General features: G+C 43.6%; 1 protein-coding gene and 1 long non-coding RNA gene across 3 annotated transcripts in view; one reads left to right on the forward strand and one right to left on the reverse strand.

The window, feature by feature from the left end:
- LOC114019615 lies at nucleotides 1-14,847 on the reverse strand. Its single transcript, XR_005224383.2, has 5 exons — nucleotides 14,073-14,847; nucleotides 8,094-8,188; nucleotides 7,818-7,952; nucleotides 2,205-2,343; nucleotides 1-60 (listed from the first exon to the last, which is right to left on the reverse strand). It is a non-coding gene; the product is annotated as an uncharacterized LOC114019615 (long non-coding RNA).
- Nucleotides 14,847-20,056, forward strand: part of C2H6orf62 (chromosome 2 C6orf62 homolog) — a 13,322-nt gene continuing 8,112 nt past the window's right edge. Inside the window, exons 1-2 of one of the 2 annotated variants that reach the window (XM_043540033.1) lie at nucleotides 14,847-17,345; nucleotides 18,323-18,412. In XM_043540033.1, the coding sequence (XP_043395968.1) occupies nucleotides 17,217-17,345; nucleotides 18,323-18,412 (219 nt within the window). In that variant the 5' untranslated portion in view covers nucleotides 14,847-17,216. The remainder of the gene's footprint in view (nucleotides 17,346-18,322; nucleotides 18,413-20,056) is intronic. The other variant, XM_007060387.4, reaches the window with a different exon arrangement.

Genomic DNA, 20,056 nt, shown 5'->3' on the forward strand with positions numbered 1-20,056 from the left:
AATGTGCTCCTAATTGCCAAAGTGATCTGAGCAGGCTCCATGCTTGCCGTAGTATGGCGTCTGCACAGAAAAAAGACACGGAATGATTGTCTGCCATTGCTCTGATGGAGGGAGGGGCGACCGATGACATGGTTTACAGGGTTGGCTTACAGGGAATTAAAATCAACAAAGGGGGTGGCTTTACATCAAGGAGAAACAAAAACAACTGTCACACAGAATGGCCCCCCTCAACGATTGAACTCAAAACCCTAGGTTTAGCAGGCCAATGCTCAACCCAATGCTTAACCCACTGAGCTATCCCTCCCCCTGGTATTTCAGGCAGGACTGAATCTCCATTAAACTTTTCAAGGTGCCCCTGACAGACCTCACCGAAACGATTGTTGGCCGTTGATTTCACGGAGGACGCAAATGAATACAAACCAAATCTGGTCTATTTCTTGCTTTGATTCACTCCATCTATCTTTTACATCTTTGGCTGGCAGCAGACGGTGCAATAGGACTGCTAGCCATCCACATCTCCTGGCTTCTCGGCAGAAGATGGTACAATAGGACTGCCGGCAGGACTAAAGAGAATGACCTGGTCGAGTCACTCCTAATTTAGTCCCTGCGCCCATGTTTGCCCAGGTGCTCCTGACTGACCTTACCGAGGCGGCCAGGAGCACCTCGGACACGATGACGATGGTTATCAGGCCTATTGCACTGTCTGCTGCCACACGGCAATGGGTTGCGGCTGCTGTGTAGCAATGCAGTACTGCGTTTGCCAGCACCCAGGAGATGTACGGTGACAGGAGTTGAGCGGGCTCCATGCTTGCCGTGGTATGGCATCTGCACAGGTAACTCAGGAAAAAAGGCACTAAACGATTGTCTGCAGTTGCTTTCATGGAGGGAGGGAGGGCCTGATGACATACCCAGAACGACCTGCGCCAATGTTTTTTGCCCCATCAGGCATTGGAATCTCAACCCAGAATTCCAATGGGCGGCAGAAACTGCGGGATAGCTACCCACAGTGCAACACTCCGGAACTCGACGCTAGCCTCGGTACTGTGAAAGTACTCCGTCGAGTTAATGCACTTAATGCACTTAGAGCATTTTGTGTGGGGACACACACAATCGACTATATAAAAACAATTTCTAAAAAACTGACTTCTATAAATTTGACCTAATTGCGTAGTGTAGACACACCCTTAGAGACTAACAAATTTATTTGAGCATAAGCTTTCATGGGCTAAAACCCACTTCATCGGATGCATGCGGTGGAAAATACAGTAGAAAGATATATATATATATACACGCACATATAACAGAGAACATGAAAAAATGGGTGTTGCCATACCCACTATAACAAGAGTGATCAGGGAAGATGAGTTATTACCAGCAGGAGAGAAAAAAAAAAACAAAAAATCTTCTGTAGTGACAATCAGGATGGCCCATTTCCAACAGTTGACAAGAAGGTGTGAGTAACAGTAGGGGAAAAAAATAAGCATGGGGAAATAGTTTTACTTCGTGTAATGACACATCCACTCCCAGTCTTTATTCCAGCCTAATTTAACGGTGTCTAATTAATTCCAATTCAGCAGTCTCTTGTTGGAGTCTATTTTTGAAGTTTTTTTGTTGTAATATTGCCACTTTTAGGTCTGTAATCGAGTGACCAGAGAGATTGAAGTGTTCTCCGACTGGTTTTTGAATGTTATAATTCTTGACATAAGACTGGGAGTGGATGTGTCATTACACAAAGTAAAACTATTTCCCCATGTTTATTTTTCCCCCTACTGTTCCTCACATGTTCTTGTCAATTGCTGGAAACGGCCCACCTTGATTATCACTACAAAAGGTTTTTTTTCTCTCCTGCTGGTAATAGCTCACCTTACCTGATCACTCTCGTTACAGTGTGTATGGTAACACCCATTGTTTCATGTTCTCTGTGTATATAAAATCCCCCTACTGTATTTTCCACTGCATGCATCCGATGGAGTGAGCTGTAGCTCACGAAAGCTTATGCTCAAATAAATTTGTTAGTCTCTAAGGTGCCACAAGTACTATTTTTGTTTAGACAGTATACAGTTATTTCTTCTTCTAAGCCTAGGTGATTAATTATTAATTAGATTTCAGGAGTAGCCACCGTCACAGTTACAGAGCTAGCTGCATCTGTCTCGTTTCTGGTCCCTCTGAGTGCTCCCCCTTGGGGTCAGGCCTCCTGCATTTACCTCTTCTGGAGTGGAATTCTGCAATTCTCCCGCTCTTAGGCCAGGCCCTGATCTATAGTATCCTGTGGATCAATCATCCTTATGCAACAGATTTGACTTAGTTCAAGTACCTGTAGTCTTCCCTTCAGGAGCCTGTGACCTGGGGTATACAGTAAACAGACAGACTTTTAAAAACCAAAATACAATAATAGTAGGAGCAAAGCATTTAGCGAAAAAGTATTTTAAAAAAGCAAACAGACTACACACGTTTATCTTATCTAAAGGTTTATCATCCCTTGATGGTAAATTAGACAGGCCTAACTTTTTCAAACACCCCATAGAGTATCTGTCTCAATTTGGTTCCCCAAATAATTATCCCCATCTCTTCAGACACAGGTTCCTTTTAATCCCTCCAGAGTTGTTTTGTTCTTGTGAGTTCCCAGACTTTTACCCTTTTGATCCAAACCAGTCTGATAGGATCAGCAGGAGATAAGGCAGCATCCTCAGAGCCAAGGGTCCTGGCATTGTCTCCTAACAACTCTCAAGAAGAAGAGGTTCTCTAAATATATTAGCAGCAAGGGAAAGAAAAAGGAAAGTGTAGGTCCTCTACTTAGCAAGGGAAGGAGAGCAATTAACGACATTGAGAAAACTGTGGGGTTTAATGGCTATTTTGCTTCAGTTTTCACAAAAAAAGGTTAATGGTGACCAGATACTCAACACAGTTAATATTAACAACAAAGAGGAAGGTATGAAAGCCAAAACAGGGAAAGAACAGTTTAAAGAATATTTAGATAATTTAGATGTATTCACTTCAGCTGGGCCTGATGACATTCATTCTAGGGACCTTAAGGAACTAGCTCAAGCAATCTCAGAACCATTAGCAATTATCTTTGAGAATTCCTGGAGGACAAGTGAAGTCCCAGAAGATTGGAGAAGGGTACATAGCACCTTTCTTTAAAAGGGGGAACAAAGAAGACACTGGGGATTAAAGATGAATCATCTTAACTTTGATACCTGAAAAATACTGGAACAAATTATTAAACAATCTGTTTGTAAGCACCTGGAGGATAATAGGGTTATAAGGAATAACCAGCATGGATTTGTCAAGAACAAATCATACCAAACCAACCTAATTTCTTTCTTTCACAGGATTACTGGCTTACTGCATGGGGGAAAAGCAGTAGATGTGATATATCTAGATTTTAGTAAGGCTTATGACACAGTCCTACATGACCTTATCATAAGCAAACTTGGGAAATGTGGTGCAGGTGAAATTAAAGTGGGTGCATAACTGCTTGAAGGACTGTATTCAAAAAGTGGTTATCAGTGGTTCACTCTCAAACTGGGAGGTGTATCTATTCAGGTCCTACAGGGGTGAGTCCTTGGTCAGGAGCCGGAGAACCAGGCCATACTGCCCTGAAATACGCTGCATGGCAAACCCTAATTGAGGGGGGCAATCAGTTCATTGTTCTGCAGCTATCTGAGGGACAAGAGGGGTACTACAGTAACAAGGAGTTGGTGGAGTGAAAGTATCTCACAGTGTCTGTGAGAAAATAGTTTATGCCTTTACACATCACTGCTTCAAGAAAATGTTGATCTCCTCTGATGTTTTTTTATGGCAATGCTTGAAAACAATACTCCTATATTTAAGAGTAAAAACAAGCAGTTTAAATGGGAGAACAAAGTTAGCCCTAGATTGTCAGATGTTTGTCATTATAACATCAGTCAGACCTTAACCAAAGCTATAATTGTTATCCACATTTTTTCCTGCCTGGTAAAGCTTATCAGAGAGTGACAACCAGCAGTAATGGTAACCTATAACATGAATGGACAGTACTGGGTAGTAACTAATTACAAGACATTTATATATAAAGGCCTCATTTGTAGTGTCACTACTCCAAATTTCTGTTTTACTTCTCATATACATAGCACTGTGGGTCACTGTAATATTGCCTATCCCAGTATTTCAAAACACTTAGCCTACTACCAATAAAAATACATGTGGTAATTGTAAATGCTCTACTAGGAGTGTGTTGCTGTCTGCAGTACCACAAGGGCCAAATCACAATACCAAATTGGAAAAGAATTGTTATGCTTAAATATAAGGTGGTGTTATATGTACACATACATGCTATACATATATGCCCATATACACCACAAATATATACAAATATCCATATTATTCATATATATTAATTATCTGAGAGTGCCCCCAAGGCACAAAATTACGTACAATCAAAGTCCCGGGCCTAACATTCCCAGGTCCACCTAAGGGACTAAAAACAATTAGAAAATGAAATCTGTCTATTGGTCATGCGAGGAAATGTGCAAACTAAGTGACAGATGAATGTGTGGGGCATGAATGTGTGAATGGCAAAGTAAGGTAACCACATAACAGTGTTTAGCCCACTGGGTCATCTTCAGTCTATGCATTATGCTTTTCTGGGCCAATGGGTAAATATCCTCCCCATAAAAAGACAAAAAGTGTGGGAAATGTAATAGGAAGAGAGCCTGAGACATAAGCCCTTGTATCAGAGGCCTGGTATGAGGCCTGAACTAAAGTAGTGGTCAAAACTTTGCTGATATAAAGCAAAGTCAGGTTATGAGCAAGAGGCAGGCCCTGCTCACAAAATTTGGCAAGAACAGGGCTGATAATGCAGAAATACACATTCCTTAGAAGTGCTAGTCACAGAGTGCTCACACAAACACATCTCAATATCAAGTGATACCAGAACATCCCGATATCAAGGATGGTACAAAAACATTTCCCAAGGATAACAGGAACACACTGACCCCTCCTAAAAGATAAGGTCAGGATGACAGTACGTAATAGAAATCTTTTAATCCCACCAATATGTACGAGATAAAGGTTGATAACTAGTGATGTCAGGGGGCAGTAACTAACTATGACAAAGGGGAAGTACTAACTTGTTTGTATCGGGATATAAAGATGTATCTTAGAGGGATTATCTTTGTCCAGCCGAGGGGGCAGTTGAAAGTCCCACCACTGACTGAGCTGCATCCATTGTCATGGGCATATATGCCTTAGTATCCTCGTAGAGTCTGCCAGGTGCTATTACTGTGCTTCATCGACAATAAACCTGGCTGGCGCCTTTGCTGAAAACTGAGTCTGTGGATTTACTGGGCAGTTTAATTGAGGTCTGTAATCTCCGCTATCTGTGCAGAGCTGGGACAGCACACTGCATGAACACACACGCAGTCAACATCTGACCACCGCCATTACCATTAAGCAGGCTACAGCTCCGGATTACAAACAGCTCAGAATTAACCTGTCCGGTTGGGACACTGAGCAGGTGGCAACTTTTAAATATTTGGGCAGCATCATAGATAGGGTTGGTGGATACTCAAAAGATGTGGACAATAGTATAGCAGCAGCTGCTGCCATGTTTTGGGCACTTCAGTAGCCACTGTGGGGACACTGTGACATCAAGATTGCTACAAAGCTGCAAATCTATAGAACCATGGTTATATGAACTCTGCTGTACAGCAGTGAAATGTGGGTGCTAAGGAAGGCTGCAGATATTCAGATTGAAGTTTTCAATTCTCATTGTCTTCATCAGCTGCTCCAGACACCATCAGAAATAAAAATATTCAAAGCCAAACCCAGCAACTGTCTCCATCGGCACTGATTCCATTTCAGCAGCTTTCTTGGTATGGACGTAATATTAGAATGGAAGACCCAATTAATTCCGCATAGAATGCTGCTACACAGCTGGCAATCACATGGGCATCAAAAGTTTCGGTGGCACAATAAGATTGCTAGTGATGGACATAAACTGAATATATAACCAGAGCACCTTAAGTCCCTTGCCAGAGATGGATCTGGGATTGTTCAGTTTGCAAGGAGGCCACGTTCCTTTGAGATTTGCCATGATAACGATTACGATGATGAACTCCACCAATGATGGAGAAGATCATATGGCAGACAAAAGTTGGTATATACCAACATCTTCATTTAAATGGTAATGCTTTGTTTTCATCTCACCTTAATGAATGGAGGATGAACTAAGGCCCAGATCCACAAAGGGGCTTAGGTGTTGTGGGTGCTGAGCATTGCAGTGTCTAATTTTTAGGCACCTGAAAAAAACGAATCCGAAAAGCCCAGGCTCCCAGGTTTCATATACAATGAATGGAGAGAGAGGATCCTAAGAAGGGATACACAAAAGCCAGCATGCTATAGGCAGCTGCCCACCTAAAATAGCCAACAGTGGATGCCAGTGACAGGGTGCCATAAGCCCCACCCCTCTCTGGGATTAAAGTGCCTAAATCCAGACCAGAAGGAGGTATCTATCTCTGTTTGGGATCCACAGCCATGAGCCCTCTCCTGGAATTAGGCATCTAAGCTGTTTTTTTGTAAGAAACACCAGAGGAGGAGGAGGTGCCACCAGTGTACTTATAACATTTAGTCCAGTGGCTAGAGCAGTCGTCTTGGATGTGGGAGAGAGGTTTAATTTACTCCTTCTGCCTGATGGGGAGAAACGATTTGAACAGGAGTCTCTCACCTCTACGGAGCGTGCCCTTGGCTATGGGATATTCTGGTGTGTCTCTCGTGCAGTCTCTCCTGTTGAAGCTGTTTAAATTTGGATTAAATAGTCTTTAGGCCAGATATAGAATGCAAATGAGAATGCCTCTATAGCCTGCTGGTTACCACACTCATCTAGGAGGTAGGAGACCTAGGATCCTGTCCTCCTGTATCAATGATTCTTTATTTACTAAAGTGAAATATCTTCAACAGGAGAGATTGCTGGGGTTTAGGCATGAGATAAGTATCTGGATGCCTAGTGTGAGGCATTGTGCACATGCCCAGGGGCAAAAATTTAGAAGCCTACTGGGTTTGATGCCTACAGGGTTAGCTGAGCAGGGTTTTTTTGACTTAGGTGCCTAAAGTAGGGAGTTAAGTCCCTAAGGTTATGTCTACAGTGCCCCACAGTTCAGATTATGGGCATGTGAATAGCAGTGCGCACCCAGTGCTGCATTGTATATCCTCCATGTGGGAACTGTGGGTTCAACTTAAAAGGTTCCTAGTTTGCATTAATGTAGTCCAGAGGAAGAGGACTACATTATCACGAACTTGGAATCTTTTAGTTCACACCCACAGCATCCACACAGGGATGTTACAGCACAGTTGTGGTGCACATAGCTATTCACACCTCCATAGTCTGAACTTCAGAGAAGTGTAGACAAGCCCTAAATCCTATTGTGGATCTGGGCATTGTTAGGTTGGGTTTATTTTCTTATATGTTTTGTGACTACAGGAATCCATCATGTTGGTCCTAAAATGGAGTTTTGCGCTCACATGAACTATAGGTTAAGTTTCCTGCTCTTTTGATTTCTCCTGGAGTTGTAAACAACTTCCAGTCAGAACCGGTTTTTCCTAAGGGGTTTCCCAGAAGGGGTTTCCCACCTTTTCTAAGGGGTTTCCCGTGCAAGTGTATAAAAAGCTGCCCCGAACATAGCCTCAGGGCTGTCCATCTGAGTGGCAGCCAGGGACAGTCACGGTTCATGGGTTTTACCTGCAGACATCTATCCATCCTAGTGATAGAAGGGCTAGGGATTTTGCTCCAACAGCTTCCTCACCTGTAAATAGAAGAGAGAAGAAGAAACAACACTTACCTTTGTCATCATCCATCGCTGTTCTCCTGCTTCCCGTGGTCCCGAAGGAACATCAAGGGACGCCTTGGAGTTCCTCTCCAAAGGTTTGCCATTAGCCAGAGGATTGAGGTCCCAAGCACATGCTGTTGCTTTGATCTGTGAAGAAGGTTTTTATACCTGTTTTGTAGGGTTGAGTTTGGGGGTAATCACTGTATTGCGCAATTTTGCTGTTTATTCCCCTTCTTATTTGTCCCACTCTTTGTTATAAACCCTTCAATATACTTTATTTGATTTTACCTTTACTGATTGACTCATTATTTAGGGTGGAAGGGGTCCTCTTTGCAGGAGAAGGAATCCTACCAGATGACAGACTCTGGACAGGGAGGCCGAACCTAAGGAGACAGAAAGCATAAGGGTCTCTTGTCTTATCACACACACACACTCCTCCTTTGTCTTTCAGTCCTTTCCCTTTAACAGCATAAGGGCCTATGAGAGAGAGCTTTATGCAATATCACTCCATATTTCTCCTCACCACATGGCTTTCAATACTTGAATATGGTTATGCTTCAGATTGACTGTGTAATCCTATATCATGTTAAATCCAGTCAACACAAACATTATTTTTAAGACAATGCTAGAGAGGTTACAGTTGATTTGAGAAACAAAAGTTTGTTTTAAAATCCTTGAACATGTTGATCTTGTTTAGGTTAAGCATGCAAAGCAAACTGTTAATGTTCTTATTTAAAAAAATAAGACCATTTAACAATTCATTTTATACTTATGAATTTTTAAACCTTTTAAGATATGCTATGTTTTGCTTCTGTTTTTCTTTTGTTTATTTTGAGAATTGTAGTTTTTGTAATGAGAATAATTTTGTTAGTTTAATGTAAAGGAATTTTAAAGAAAGCAGATGCAGTAAAAATTAAGTCTTTTAAATTTTTGAAGGTTAAGTTGCTAAAACAGACTTTTACTAAAAGAGTATCCTGTGTTACCCCTCATTAACAAAATGCTGTCTTAAGTCAGGACTGCTGCTATATCAACTATAAATTGAGTGTCTGCTCTGAAATGCTCTGAAAGGGCTGTTGCAGCACCAAATTTTTTGTTGTGATTGTGATTGTTTTGTTTGTGCAAATGTGTTTTCTGTTTTATTTTTTATGTTGATGTGTTTTTTTTGTTGTTTTGTTCATGTGAGACAGCAATTTTGGGATACAGAATTTGCAGACCTAAAATATAACTAAATACTTTTTCTTATATACTGAACATAAAATAAGATTTTTGTTTTACAGTTGTATCTTATGAACCAACATATGGGATCAAGTAGATTTAGTTCATAGGAGAGGAAATGTTGTATAGAGGCCTGTGCTCTAAGTTGCGAAGGTAACAAAAGTCTAACTCAGCCTGTTACATACAATTGTTTATAAAAGTCAGCAAAAGTTCAAATCAGAAAGAGCTGGATTAGTCCAAACAAAAAGGCTTGCTGATGCCATCCAAGGACTGTATGAAGATCATGACTGGTAAACAAGAGGAGAATGGAATCAGACATTAATGGACCAGAATTGGTGTATTGGAAATTAGGCCTAACTAGTGAACAAAATATAGAGGGGATGGGCTATTCTGCCCATCATCCCCTTTTTGGGATCCCTAAATATAAGTAAATAAATGAAATAAAGACTTTGGGGGATCAGTACACCAGGTTGAATGGTGGCTGAATTGGAAGAAGTGGACTTTACCACCCTGACAATCTCCTGCGACACCAGCATCCACTGTTACATCATTGGACCTTCATCATCCTGATCCTGAGAGATGTCCTGATTAGACCATCCAGGGAGAGGGAACTGATGACATCACCATCTCCACCAGCTTCAGCTAAATCGTGAACAACCTGGAATGTGACACTGGGTTCCTGCTATCACCTCCTTGTGTGTGCGTCCTTTTCCTTCCCCACCATTCCCCCCTTCCTCCCCCCACTTTGATATCTTTCTCCTTTTCACTTCTGTTTAATGAGAACCTGGCTTAGCTGGCCAACAGTATGTACTTTCCTGCAACACTGCTGTGAGCCCATGACTAGAAAACGAGCTAAAAGCAATGCCCTAAACAGCCTGAGTTTGATACTAGTTTGCCAGGTCTCAGAGTGGTTGATAAGACTGTGAGCCATGCCTGTGTTTTTCCAGAGGCAAGGTTGCAAGTAAAAGTCAGCACAAGAGACAGAAGCTGCATTTTCCATCGTGGCTGTTTTTGCTCTCTCTTTTTGTGCATTTGTCTTGTTTTGTCATAAAGGAAGCAAGATGGAACATTAACAACATCAACAACAGCTCCAGTCCATCTCAGCTAACTGTCTTTTCCCCAGAAATGACAGTTTGTTACCATCTTTAATAACATCTAAAAGACAGTCAGACAAGGAGTTTTCCCCATATATATTCTCTACACATAAAGGGAAAATGAATAAGGGATATTATTAAAGTGAAAGATTTACTTAATGCTTTGCTTTTTTAAATGCTTTTACTGTTTTTCCTTCTTTTTCTGTATCTTTAATAAAAGGTTATAAACAGATTTTAATGGAAGTTGTTGCCAGGGAACTAAGCAGTCCGAAGCCTCTGTACTCAAACCCATGAACCATGTTTAATTGTTTAGTGTTGTACAGTGACAGGGTCATGTTAAAAGAACAGGACTACTTGTGGCACCTCAGGGTCATGTTGATAACTTTGACTCTAGGCCTATTTATTTCATCAAAATTAATACAGCTGTGGTACAAGGAAGCAGCCCTGGCTATGGTATCAATTTAGCTGGTCCTTTCCAAGGTGAAATTCTGTTTTTCCCATTCCACACTTCTTAACGACCTCTAAGTAGAGCCCCATTAGCTCAGCAAAGATAATGTTCTTGCATTTTTATTCATGGTAGAGCAATATGGTAGGTGAGTCGGAGAGCCTCTGCTTGACTCCCACAACCCAAGTATATTGGTTGGTACGTTTTACTCCTCCCTTCCTTCCTCCACTTCCAATGAATATTTCATATGTTATTGGGGCCCTGTAGCCTTTGGGGAGTAAAATTCTTTATATGCATACACATCTTTAGGGGCTTTCATCTCAGCAGACGGGGAAGAGCAAAGATGGGGAACAATGTTCATTTGTCTGTTCTAAGAAGCAAGCAGAATCAGGCAGCATGGGCAACCGCTGTAGCGGAAAGAGCAAACATAAATATATCTCTTGTTATAGGCTATTTAATGGAATAGAAAGAGTTGGAGTAATGTAGTTCTGGGGAAAATTTAGGCTCCTAAGTCACTGAGAAAAGGAGTACTTGTGGCACCTTAGAGACTAACAAATTTATCTGAGCATCCGATGAAGTGAGCTGTAGCTCACGAAAGCTTATGCTCAAATAAATTTGTTAGTCTCTAAGGTGCCACAAGTCCTCCTTTTCTTTTTTGTGAATACAGACTAACACGGCTGCTACTCTGAAAAAAGTCACTGAGGTGCTTTAGAAAATTTTGCCCCTAGTCTCAGTTGTTTAGATTAAGACAAAAATAGCACTAATTTTAAACAAGATATATCTAGGGTACTGAGGGGGAAGCAGAAAGGTGTCTCGGCAATCCATCTCCTCTGGCTCTTTTTGTACACCTGTCAGCTTAAGACCCTGATCCTGCAAACACCTATGCATCTCAAGCAGAGCTAGGCACCTCTCTGCAGCTTGGTCTTAGGCCTTATCTCTGTGAGAGGGGCAGGGCTTAGTATGCCTCTCCTGGCATCTTCCATTGGCTATTTTAGGCAACTCCCCCACTAGAGTGCTGGCTTTGTGGATCACAATCTAAGGCAAGTTTCAGAGTAGCAGCCGTCCCTCATTCATTGTATAGGATCCTAGGTACTTAACCTCAGGGTTTGTGGATCACAGTATTGTTCCTGTGATTTTCTAGGCCCCTAAAAGTTAGGTGCTGCAACGCCTAAGTCTCTGTGGATGTGGGACTAAAAATGTATGTTAGTCACTGAAGTCAGCAGCTATGTCTCTGAATACTTAGAGGGAACAGAGTTGTTGAGGTTTTTTTACATAGATTTTCTCAAAGTAAAACCGCACTTTAGAGATCCCGTTGTATGTGAGGAGGTGGTTCCTAACCGTTCTAAGAGACAATTTAATGATTCACACAATTCTAAACTAAAGAAAAATCTAGGAGGGGAAAGGCACTTTTCAGCTTTCTCCTTTCATCTTTCTCCATTGAAGCATGAGGGATCACTATACTTGTAGGAAAATCTCTCATTTTAACAAGGAGGAGGCTATTATGGACTCTCAGGGGAGAGTTAATTAATAGCAATGGGGATCACGATAAACCGGCATGCATTGTGACCAACTACTTTGAAGATGGTGTATGGATGATAATTTCTTTGAGGATATTTTAATAAGACTGCAACCTTATAAAAACAAATAACGGGGAAAGAGACAAACTACAAAGTTGTTTGTTGAATGCACAGGAACCTAATATAAGAAATAATACTCTGGAACTGAAATGTTAAGTTTCAGAGTGGTAGCCATGTTAGTCTGTAGAGTAGAAGCCATTATAAACTCAACAATTGATAACAGACAGTATACAGGTTTCAGAGTAGCAGCCATGTTAGTCTATCCGCAAAAAGAAAAGGAGTACTTGTGGCACCTTAGAGACTAACAAATTTATTTGAGCATAAGCTTTCGTAGGCTAAAACCCACTTTGTCGGATGCACGTAGTGGAAAATACAGTAGAAAGATATATATTATATACACACAGAGAACATGAAAAAATGGGTGTTGCCATACCCACTATAATGAGTTAAGGTGAGCTATTATCATCAGGAGGAAAAAAAAACACCTTTTGTAGTGATAATCACGAGGGTCCATTTCCAACAGTTGACAAGAAGGTGTGAGTAACAGTAGAGGGAAAAAAATAAGCATGGAGAAATAATTTTACTTTGTGTAATGTACATCCACTCCCTGTCTTTATTCAAGCCTAAGTTTATGGTGTCCAGTTTGCAAATTAATTCCAATTCAGCAGTCTCTCGTTGGAGTCCGTTTTTGAAGTTTTTTTGTTGTAGTATTGCCACTTTTAGGTCTGAAATCAAGGGAGATCTACCAATATGATCTATGCCATCATGTGCCAGCAATGCCCTTCTGCCATCTACGTTGGCCAAACCAAACAGTCTCTATGTAAAAGAATAAATAGACACAAATCAGACATCAAGGATTATAATATTGAAAAATCAGTCGGAGAACACTTCAATCTCTCTGGTCACTCGATTACAGACCTAAAAGTAGCAATATTACAACAAAAAAACTTCAAAAACAGACTCCAACGAGAGACTGCTGAATTGGAATTAATTTGCAAACTGGCCACCATTAAATTAGGCTTGAATAAAGACTGGGAGTGGATGTGTCATATATACATATGTGTGTATATATATATATATATATCTTTCTACTGTATTTTCCACTGCATGCATCCGATGAAGTGGGTTTTAGCCCATGAAAGCTTATGCTCAAATAAATTTGTTAGTCTCTAAGGTGCTACAAGTACTCCTTTTCTTTTTGCGGATACAGACTAACACAGCTGCTACTCTGAAACCTGTATACTGTCTGTTATCAATTGTTGAGTTTATAATGGCTTCTACTCTACTTCCTCTCTATTAATTTGGGTTTCCTGTTCAGGAGCATAGGAGTGGGGTTGAATGGGAAACTTCTCTTTTGTAATGCAAAAAAAGTTATGTATTGGCAGGCCTTCTGTCAAATTTCCCAAGTGCTCCCATTTTGCTGCCTTTGTTTAGATGAGCTGATTGCCACGCTTACTAAAAGTATAAGGTTAGACAGGTTCTGCAACTGTTCCTCCTCCCTTTTGAGGCACCTGCAAAATGCTGAGTAGGCATGCAAACGCAATTCCTGCTCAGCAGTTCTTCTTACACCACTGAAACTGAGGCCTTGTCTACACTGCCACTTTACAGCGCTGAAACTTTCTCACTCAGGGGTGTGAAAAAACACCCCCAAGTGCTGCAGGTTTCAGTGCTGTAAAGTGGCAGTGTAGACAGTGCACCAGCAGTGTAGACAGTGCACCAGCACTGGGAGCTGGGCTCCCAGTACTGGTAGCTACTCCCCTCGTGGGGATGGTTTTTTTACAGGGCTGGGAGAGCTGTCTCCCAGCAGTGGTGCCACGACTACACAGCCATGTTAAAGCGCTACCGTGGCAGCGCTTTAATGTTGCTAGTGAAGACATACCCTTCACTTCAGGGAGGGGGCTCAGGGCTGGGACAGGGGATTGGGGCGTGAACTTACCTCCGGCGCTCCCGGTCAGCGGTGTCGCCAGGGTGCAGAGACAGGCTTCCCACCTGTCCTGGCACCACGGACCACGCTGCACCCCAGAAGCGCCAAGCAGCAGGTCCGGCTCCTCGGTGGAGGCAAGCAACCGACTCTGCGTGGCTTTCACCCGCATGCCCCGCCCCCCAACTCCCACTGGCCGGGATGGGTCTTGTATTCTTACGCTGGTGCCCACCTTTGCAGGGGGTTAGTGGCCGTCTACTAGGCTGTCTGTACATTATGTAACAGGGCGGGTCCTTAATTTTGTGTGTTTCTTTCAGTGTTACAAGGGAGGGTGGGTATGGAAAAGTTACCCAAAAAGTGTTATGTAATTTATGGACGCCCCCTAATCCATGCTACCCTGCGCTCTCGGAGCCACAGCCCAGTGCTAGCTTTGTCCCTGGCCTCGGCTGTCGGGCTCTCAGCGCCCCGGGCTGCGAGGAGAGGCCCGTGGCTGCACAGCAGCCGGCCAGGCTACACTTTGCCCCTTAACCCCTTGTACAGCTGCCGGGCCGCCCTGGGCGAAGCGCAGCGTCACGGGGCCGCCTCCCCGCGCGGCGGCCACGTGCAGCAGCAGCCCCCCGCCGCCGCCTGGCTCTCCCCGGGCGGAGGGTGCCGCGGCCGCCGTCAGGGGGCGCGCGGCACTGCGGGGGTGGGGCGGCTGCCAGCACCCTCTGCCCCCACAGAGATTGAAGGCGAGGCCCCGGAGCCCCGCCCAGAGCCAAGGGCGGGGCAAGAGGCGAGACCGAGACGTTGCCCCCCCGCAGCAGGGACACGATGGGGTGGGGCAGCGTGGGTCTGATTGAGCAACTCCATCCGGGTCCCCGAGCGGGAAGCGGTGCAATGGTTGCGGGTCACGTGGGTCGCTAGAGCCCCGTGACCTGCACTCAAGTGGGGGGGGACACCCGGGTTCCTTACCGTAATGCGATGCACAACCTTCCCTTCCCCCCGCCTTCCCTGTCACGCGCGGGGCGCAAGCTGGCTTTTCCCCCCTGCCAAAGGCATCGCTAGCTCGGCCGCCGCTATGGGCTCCCTGCTGGGTCTTAGGCTCGCGCTGCACCCCCCCCCGCAGAGCTGGGAGATGGTACGTGCCAGCGGAGCGCGCCTGCGCAGTGAGTCCCGGGCGGCGTCTAGTCTGTGACTCGGGCAGGCGCTGCCATTTTAAGTTGTTTGTTCTCGGTCCGTCCTGTCGCTGTCGGTCGCTCCCGGGCCTGAGAGGCGCCTCCGCTCTCGCCGCCGCCTGAGAGGAAACGCCTAGGCGGTGCGAGGCTTCCCCACGCACCCGCCGCCGGGACTCGACGCCATCGCCTGGTCTTCTCCGTAGGAGCCGCTAGCGCAGGGACCCGGCCTCCTCCTCCCTCCTCCGCTGCCGCCTCCGCCACCATTTCCCCTCCCCCGGCACCGGGGCGCTGAGCTAGACTATGGGGACCACGCTGGGGCTGAGCAGCGGCAGAGCGGGCGGCCCGGTCACCGTGTCCAGTGCAGCAGGGATGGGGGGGCTCGGCGGCTTCGTGGCTTTATCTTGACATGGCTCCTCCCCGTGCTGCTAGCAGCGCCGCCGCCTCCACTGCTCCTCCTGCGCCCGCCGGCTGCGGGTAGCGAGTGGGCCTCGGTCTCTGCCTGAGTCTCTCCGTTTCCTGCTTGGGGGGGATTTGGGGGTGTTTTGTTGAGAGGAGAGGAAAAAAAATCGGTGGGTTTTTTTAACCTAGTCCGACGACTTTATTTTGGGTTAAAACTCTTTCAGAAGCCCCAACCCCCTAGAAAAAATGGCTGGAGTGAGGCAAAAATAACCTAAAAAGGGTATTTTTTTTTGTTTTGTTTGGTTGTTGTTTTTTTGCAAACAATCTACCACCAAAATTTCAAAATAGACAGGGGAAAAAATTGGTAAAAATTTGCACCTTTCCCCTCCCCACAAAAATCTGTTTTTCAAAACAACCCACCGGCCTCTCCATGTCTGTAAAGTCGCTACCATGAAGTGAGAGGGGGAACGCCAGGCCACTGAGTCGGTGCCTCTTTGCCCTAGGCACAGGCCGTCCCCCGCCGCCTTGTGTAGGGAGAGGCCCAAGGGGAAGTGAAAAGCATCGGCCATGCCTAGCCCCAGCTAAATCGGGCTCCCTGAGGAGCGCAGCAGCAGCGGCAGAGAGAGGAGGATCCCCGGGGGATCAGCAGCCCAGGGAGACTCTGGGGTGTTGGGGAATGTAGGACTCTCACCCTGAGGGGTGGGGACAGTCGGGACCGAGGGATCAAGTCGTGTTTGAGTCTCTAGGCGATATACTGTTTTCCCTTCACCCACACCCACCCCTCATCTATGGCCATCATGATCCCTCTTCTCCTTGGCAGTGGCAGCCTTAGGGCGATGATGTGCCTGATGATGAGCAGGATGAAGTTAGAAATGACTCCGCTGTTTTTCCTCTTTGCTCTTCTGCAAACCAGCACCATGTTGTTTGTAGTTGATGATTTTGTTGTTGGCAGGGAAATCTCGTACCTCCCGGGATGTGCACGCCTCCTCCTCTGCACTCTCTTCTCTGCTCTCCATCAAGTGTAATAATCCTTTTAAAAAAAGAAAGAAAAAAAGGGGGCAACATAGCAATAGTGGAAATCTCAGAATAATAATCAGCAGAGTCATGAATCTGGCTGGGGTAAAACGCAATTTGTAATTTGTTTTTTATATATATTAATTTTTTTTTTTTTTGGTAAGCAAGGCACAGATAACCCCACATGGATTGGGCTTGTGCCAGTTGCTTTTTATTGTACACATAAATCGTGATAAGATTTTTTTTTTCCTTTTCATTCTCACCCACTTATTCCTGTGGTTAAACTCTTCACACAAGCATATTTTCTTCAGAATTTTTAGGTTTTGTTTTTTTTTTGGTACTGTTGCAAAATTGCTTCTTGTCCAATCATGGTTGGACAATTACATAGTTTGTTTCTTGACCCCTCTAATATGATAGCCTCATAAAATATTACCTGAGGTGCGTGTTTTTGGGTTACATTCGCGTTTTATCTATTGAGTCGTATTAGCGGGAATAAAATGACTTGTTTCTGTTGTACTTGAGTCTTATGAAAAAGTGCCCATAGTTTAGTGACCGTTTCCAAAGGCTTTAGTACCACCTGTGTTACAAAATGGGGGACCCAAACTCCCGGAAGAAACAAGCTCTGAACAGACTTCGTGCTCAGCTTAGAAAGAAAAAAGAATCTTTGGCTGACCAGTTTGATTTCAAGATGTATATTGCCTTTGTATTCAAGGACAAGGTAACTTCATTTTAAAATCTTTCTTCTTTGTTGTCTGTTACAATAGGACTTCAACTCTTTGTATTCTGTTAGCAGTTTTTTTGCAAAATGATCCAAGGTCAAAAATGAAATTTAAAATCTGTTTGTCACCATGGTGTCTTAACGTTTGCCTTTAAGTGACTTTGGCTTTCATTTGTCATGTGCTTGTAACACAGTGGTAAACTCATCCTTGAGACACATGCATCCAAATAAATCGTTTCCCAGGGTGGGAGGGAATTAAAAAGTACGGTATGTAACTTGTCTATAAAGCCTAATTTGGGGCCTGAATTAGTTGTGACAGAGAGAATTGGCTGCAACAACTACTGAAGTTACTACCTTTATCAGATTAAAACAGAAGTTGATTGTGACTTCCTTTTCAAAACGCCTCTTGAAATGGTATAAACCTGCATGGATATCCGAAGCTGCTGCTGTCATTCTTGAAAACAAGTTTTTATTTGCTTGGCTGCAGTGAACAGAACTTCCAGATGTTGTCATGTTTGTCTGTCCTTGGATAACTCATCTATACCTGCATTTGTATCTTCAGTGTGGGTTCTAACTGTTTGGCAACTATTTTTTCACTTAGAATTAGATTAAATTAGTTTGACATACTAATGAATGATCCTAGAAATTCAAATTTAAAATGAGGATGAAACTGCAGTAGTTAAAGTTGTGTTTACTCCAGGAATGAGGGAGGAGGCTATTCAGTATTCCGGAATGTGATGCTAAGAAATTGAGCAGACTTAAAACACTTCTTTAGGCCATGTCTATACTAGCACTTATGTTGGTAATACTTTTGGCACTCAGGGGTCTGGAAAAAACACCCCCGAGCAACACAAGTTTTGCTGGCATAAGCGCTCATGTGCACAGTGCTACGTGATGTGGCGAGGGAGGCTCTCTGGTTGAGCTGGTTTTGTTATGTCAGCATAACAGGGCTACACGAGTGATTTTTTTTTTTACAGCAGCACAGCTGTGTCAATGCCGCTTGGAAGTGTGGACATGGCCTTAGTCTGCAGTTACTTCCTGAAAGCTCCTTTCCTGAACTCCCCGAGGTAGTTTTGACAAGCCTCTAAGTCTAAATCTAACTCTAACCTCAGTTTTGTGAGAGTGATATCTATCCATGGCAAATGGTATTAGGAGTATGTCTGGTGATAATGGATATGCAGGTCTCCTCTGTTCTTCCTGCACAAACTCCATAGACAATTGTAGCAATCACAGATCTGTGAAAACCAGACACTAAGGAAGTGAAAATCTAAGTAACTGAGGGAAAATGATTTTTTTGGTCAAACTGTGTTACACCTTTCTCTGCCTTTTCAATGGAGCACAAACTAAAATTGTGAACATCTACTTGAGAATGTGATAGCGTAGACCTACTGGTCTCTAGTTGCTATGTCATAGGGCAATAAAGATGATTTCTTAACTTATTCATGTGGCCATTATCATGCTAAAAGATTCCATGCTCAGTAATAAGGTGGCAGCATATGCCACTCATTTAAGAGAAATGTAAATGTTTAAGCAATGATAGCAATTACATTGTGTCAGTTAGGAAAAGCTCTGTCTGCTTCAAAACTAGTGATAATACCAGCGTAACTTCCTAGATGTTTTTTTGGAAGCGTTCTGTGTATGCATGTGTGTTCTGAAACCTTGCTTACATCCAAGTAGAGCATTCCAGACTCCATCTTGCTGTCAGTCCTGTACATGCACACCAAGACTTAGGGTGTTTGAAAGCTTAATGGCAGTAGGAAAGATTTAGAATAGCCCAGCCTGGAGCATGCAAAAAAGGGGAAGATAAAATAATGTCTATTATGGAGACTGAGTATGTGCCATATATCTAATGAGGTGTTCAGAAGAGAAATCAAGAGCCTCAGTGAGTTATAAGAAAGTCCTACAGGCAAACAACCTTTATTTACAGGTGATGTATGTGCAATGGAAAACTGCTTTTTGTTCCTGTAAGTGTTCTCATGAATGGGAGATGCTGAAGCAGTTCATAAGTAACTGTCAGTGTGGAAACAATGCAAGAATCAGCTGTGAAAGTGAGTTAGAAAATGAAGTAACTCTTCACTGGTTGACAGTCTGTGATTGCTAGAATTAAGGCTTTTCTACACTACCACTTCAGTATAATGTGTGTCACTCAGGTGTGAATAATCCACACCCCTGAGCCAGTGAAGTTACACTATGTCAGTGGGAGAGCTTCTCCTGCAGACATAGCTCCTGTCCCTCATGGAGGTGGAGTAATTAAGTTGACAGGAGAGCTCTGTCTGGCTTAGACTGCAGATGCACACTGTAGCACTTCTGGTGTGGACTAGACCTTAGAATTGTTCCAAAATTGGATCTGCCTCCCTTCTACTGATAGTGAAGTTCTTTTCCTAGGGGGGAGAGACACTTAAACTTCCATTTGATGGAAATTGACAGCTTTACAGATGTGAAATGCCTTTGATTAACTTGGTTCACCAGCAGAAATCTCTATCTAGAGCTGTTGTCAAGTCAACAGCTGTCAATTTTAGACAATAAAGCTCCAGTCCCGTCAATGGTTGTGCATGTGTTTAACTTGAAGCATGTGTGTAAAAAAACTTTTGTGGGGATTGGGGCCTGAGTCATCTGTCTAAATATTTATTCAAGTGACACGATCATAGGACCTAATCACATTAGCCACACCATCAGGGGCTCGTTCACCTGCACATCTACCAATGTGATAT

This window comes from Chelonia mydas, chromosome 2, assembly GCF_015237465.2.
Source record: "Chelonia mydas isolate rCheMyd1 chromosome 2, rCheMyd1.pri.v2, whole genome shotgun sequence".
In the NCBI taxonomy this organism is placed as follows: domain Eukaryota; kingdom Metazoa; phylum Chordata; order Testudines; family Cheloniidae; genus Chelonia; species Chelonia mydas.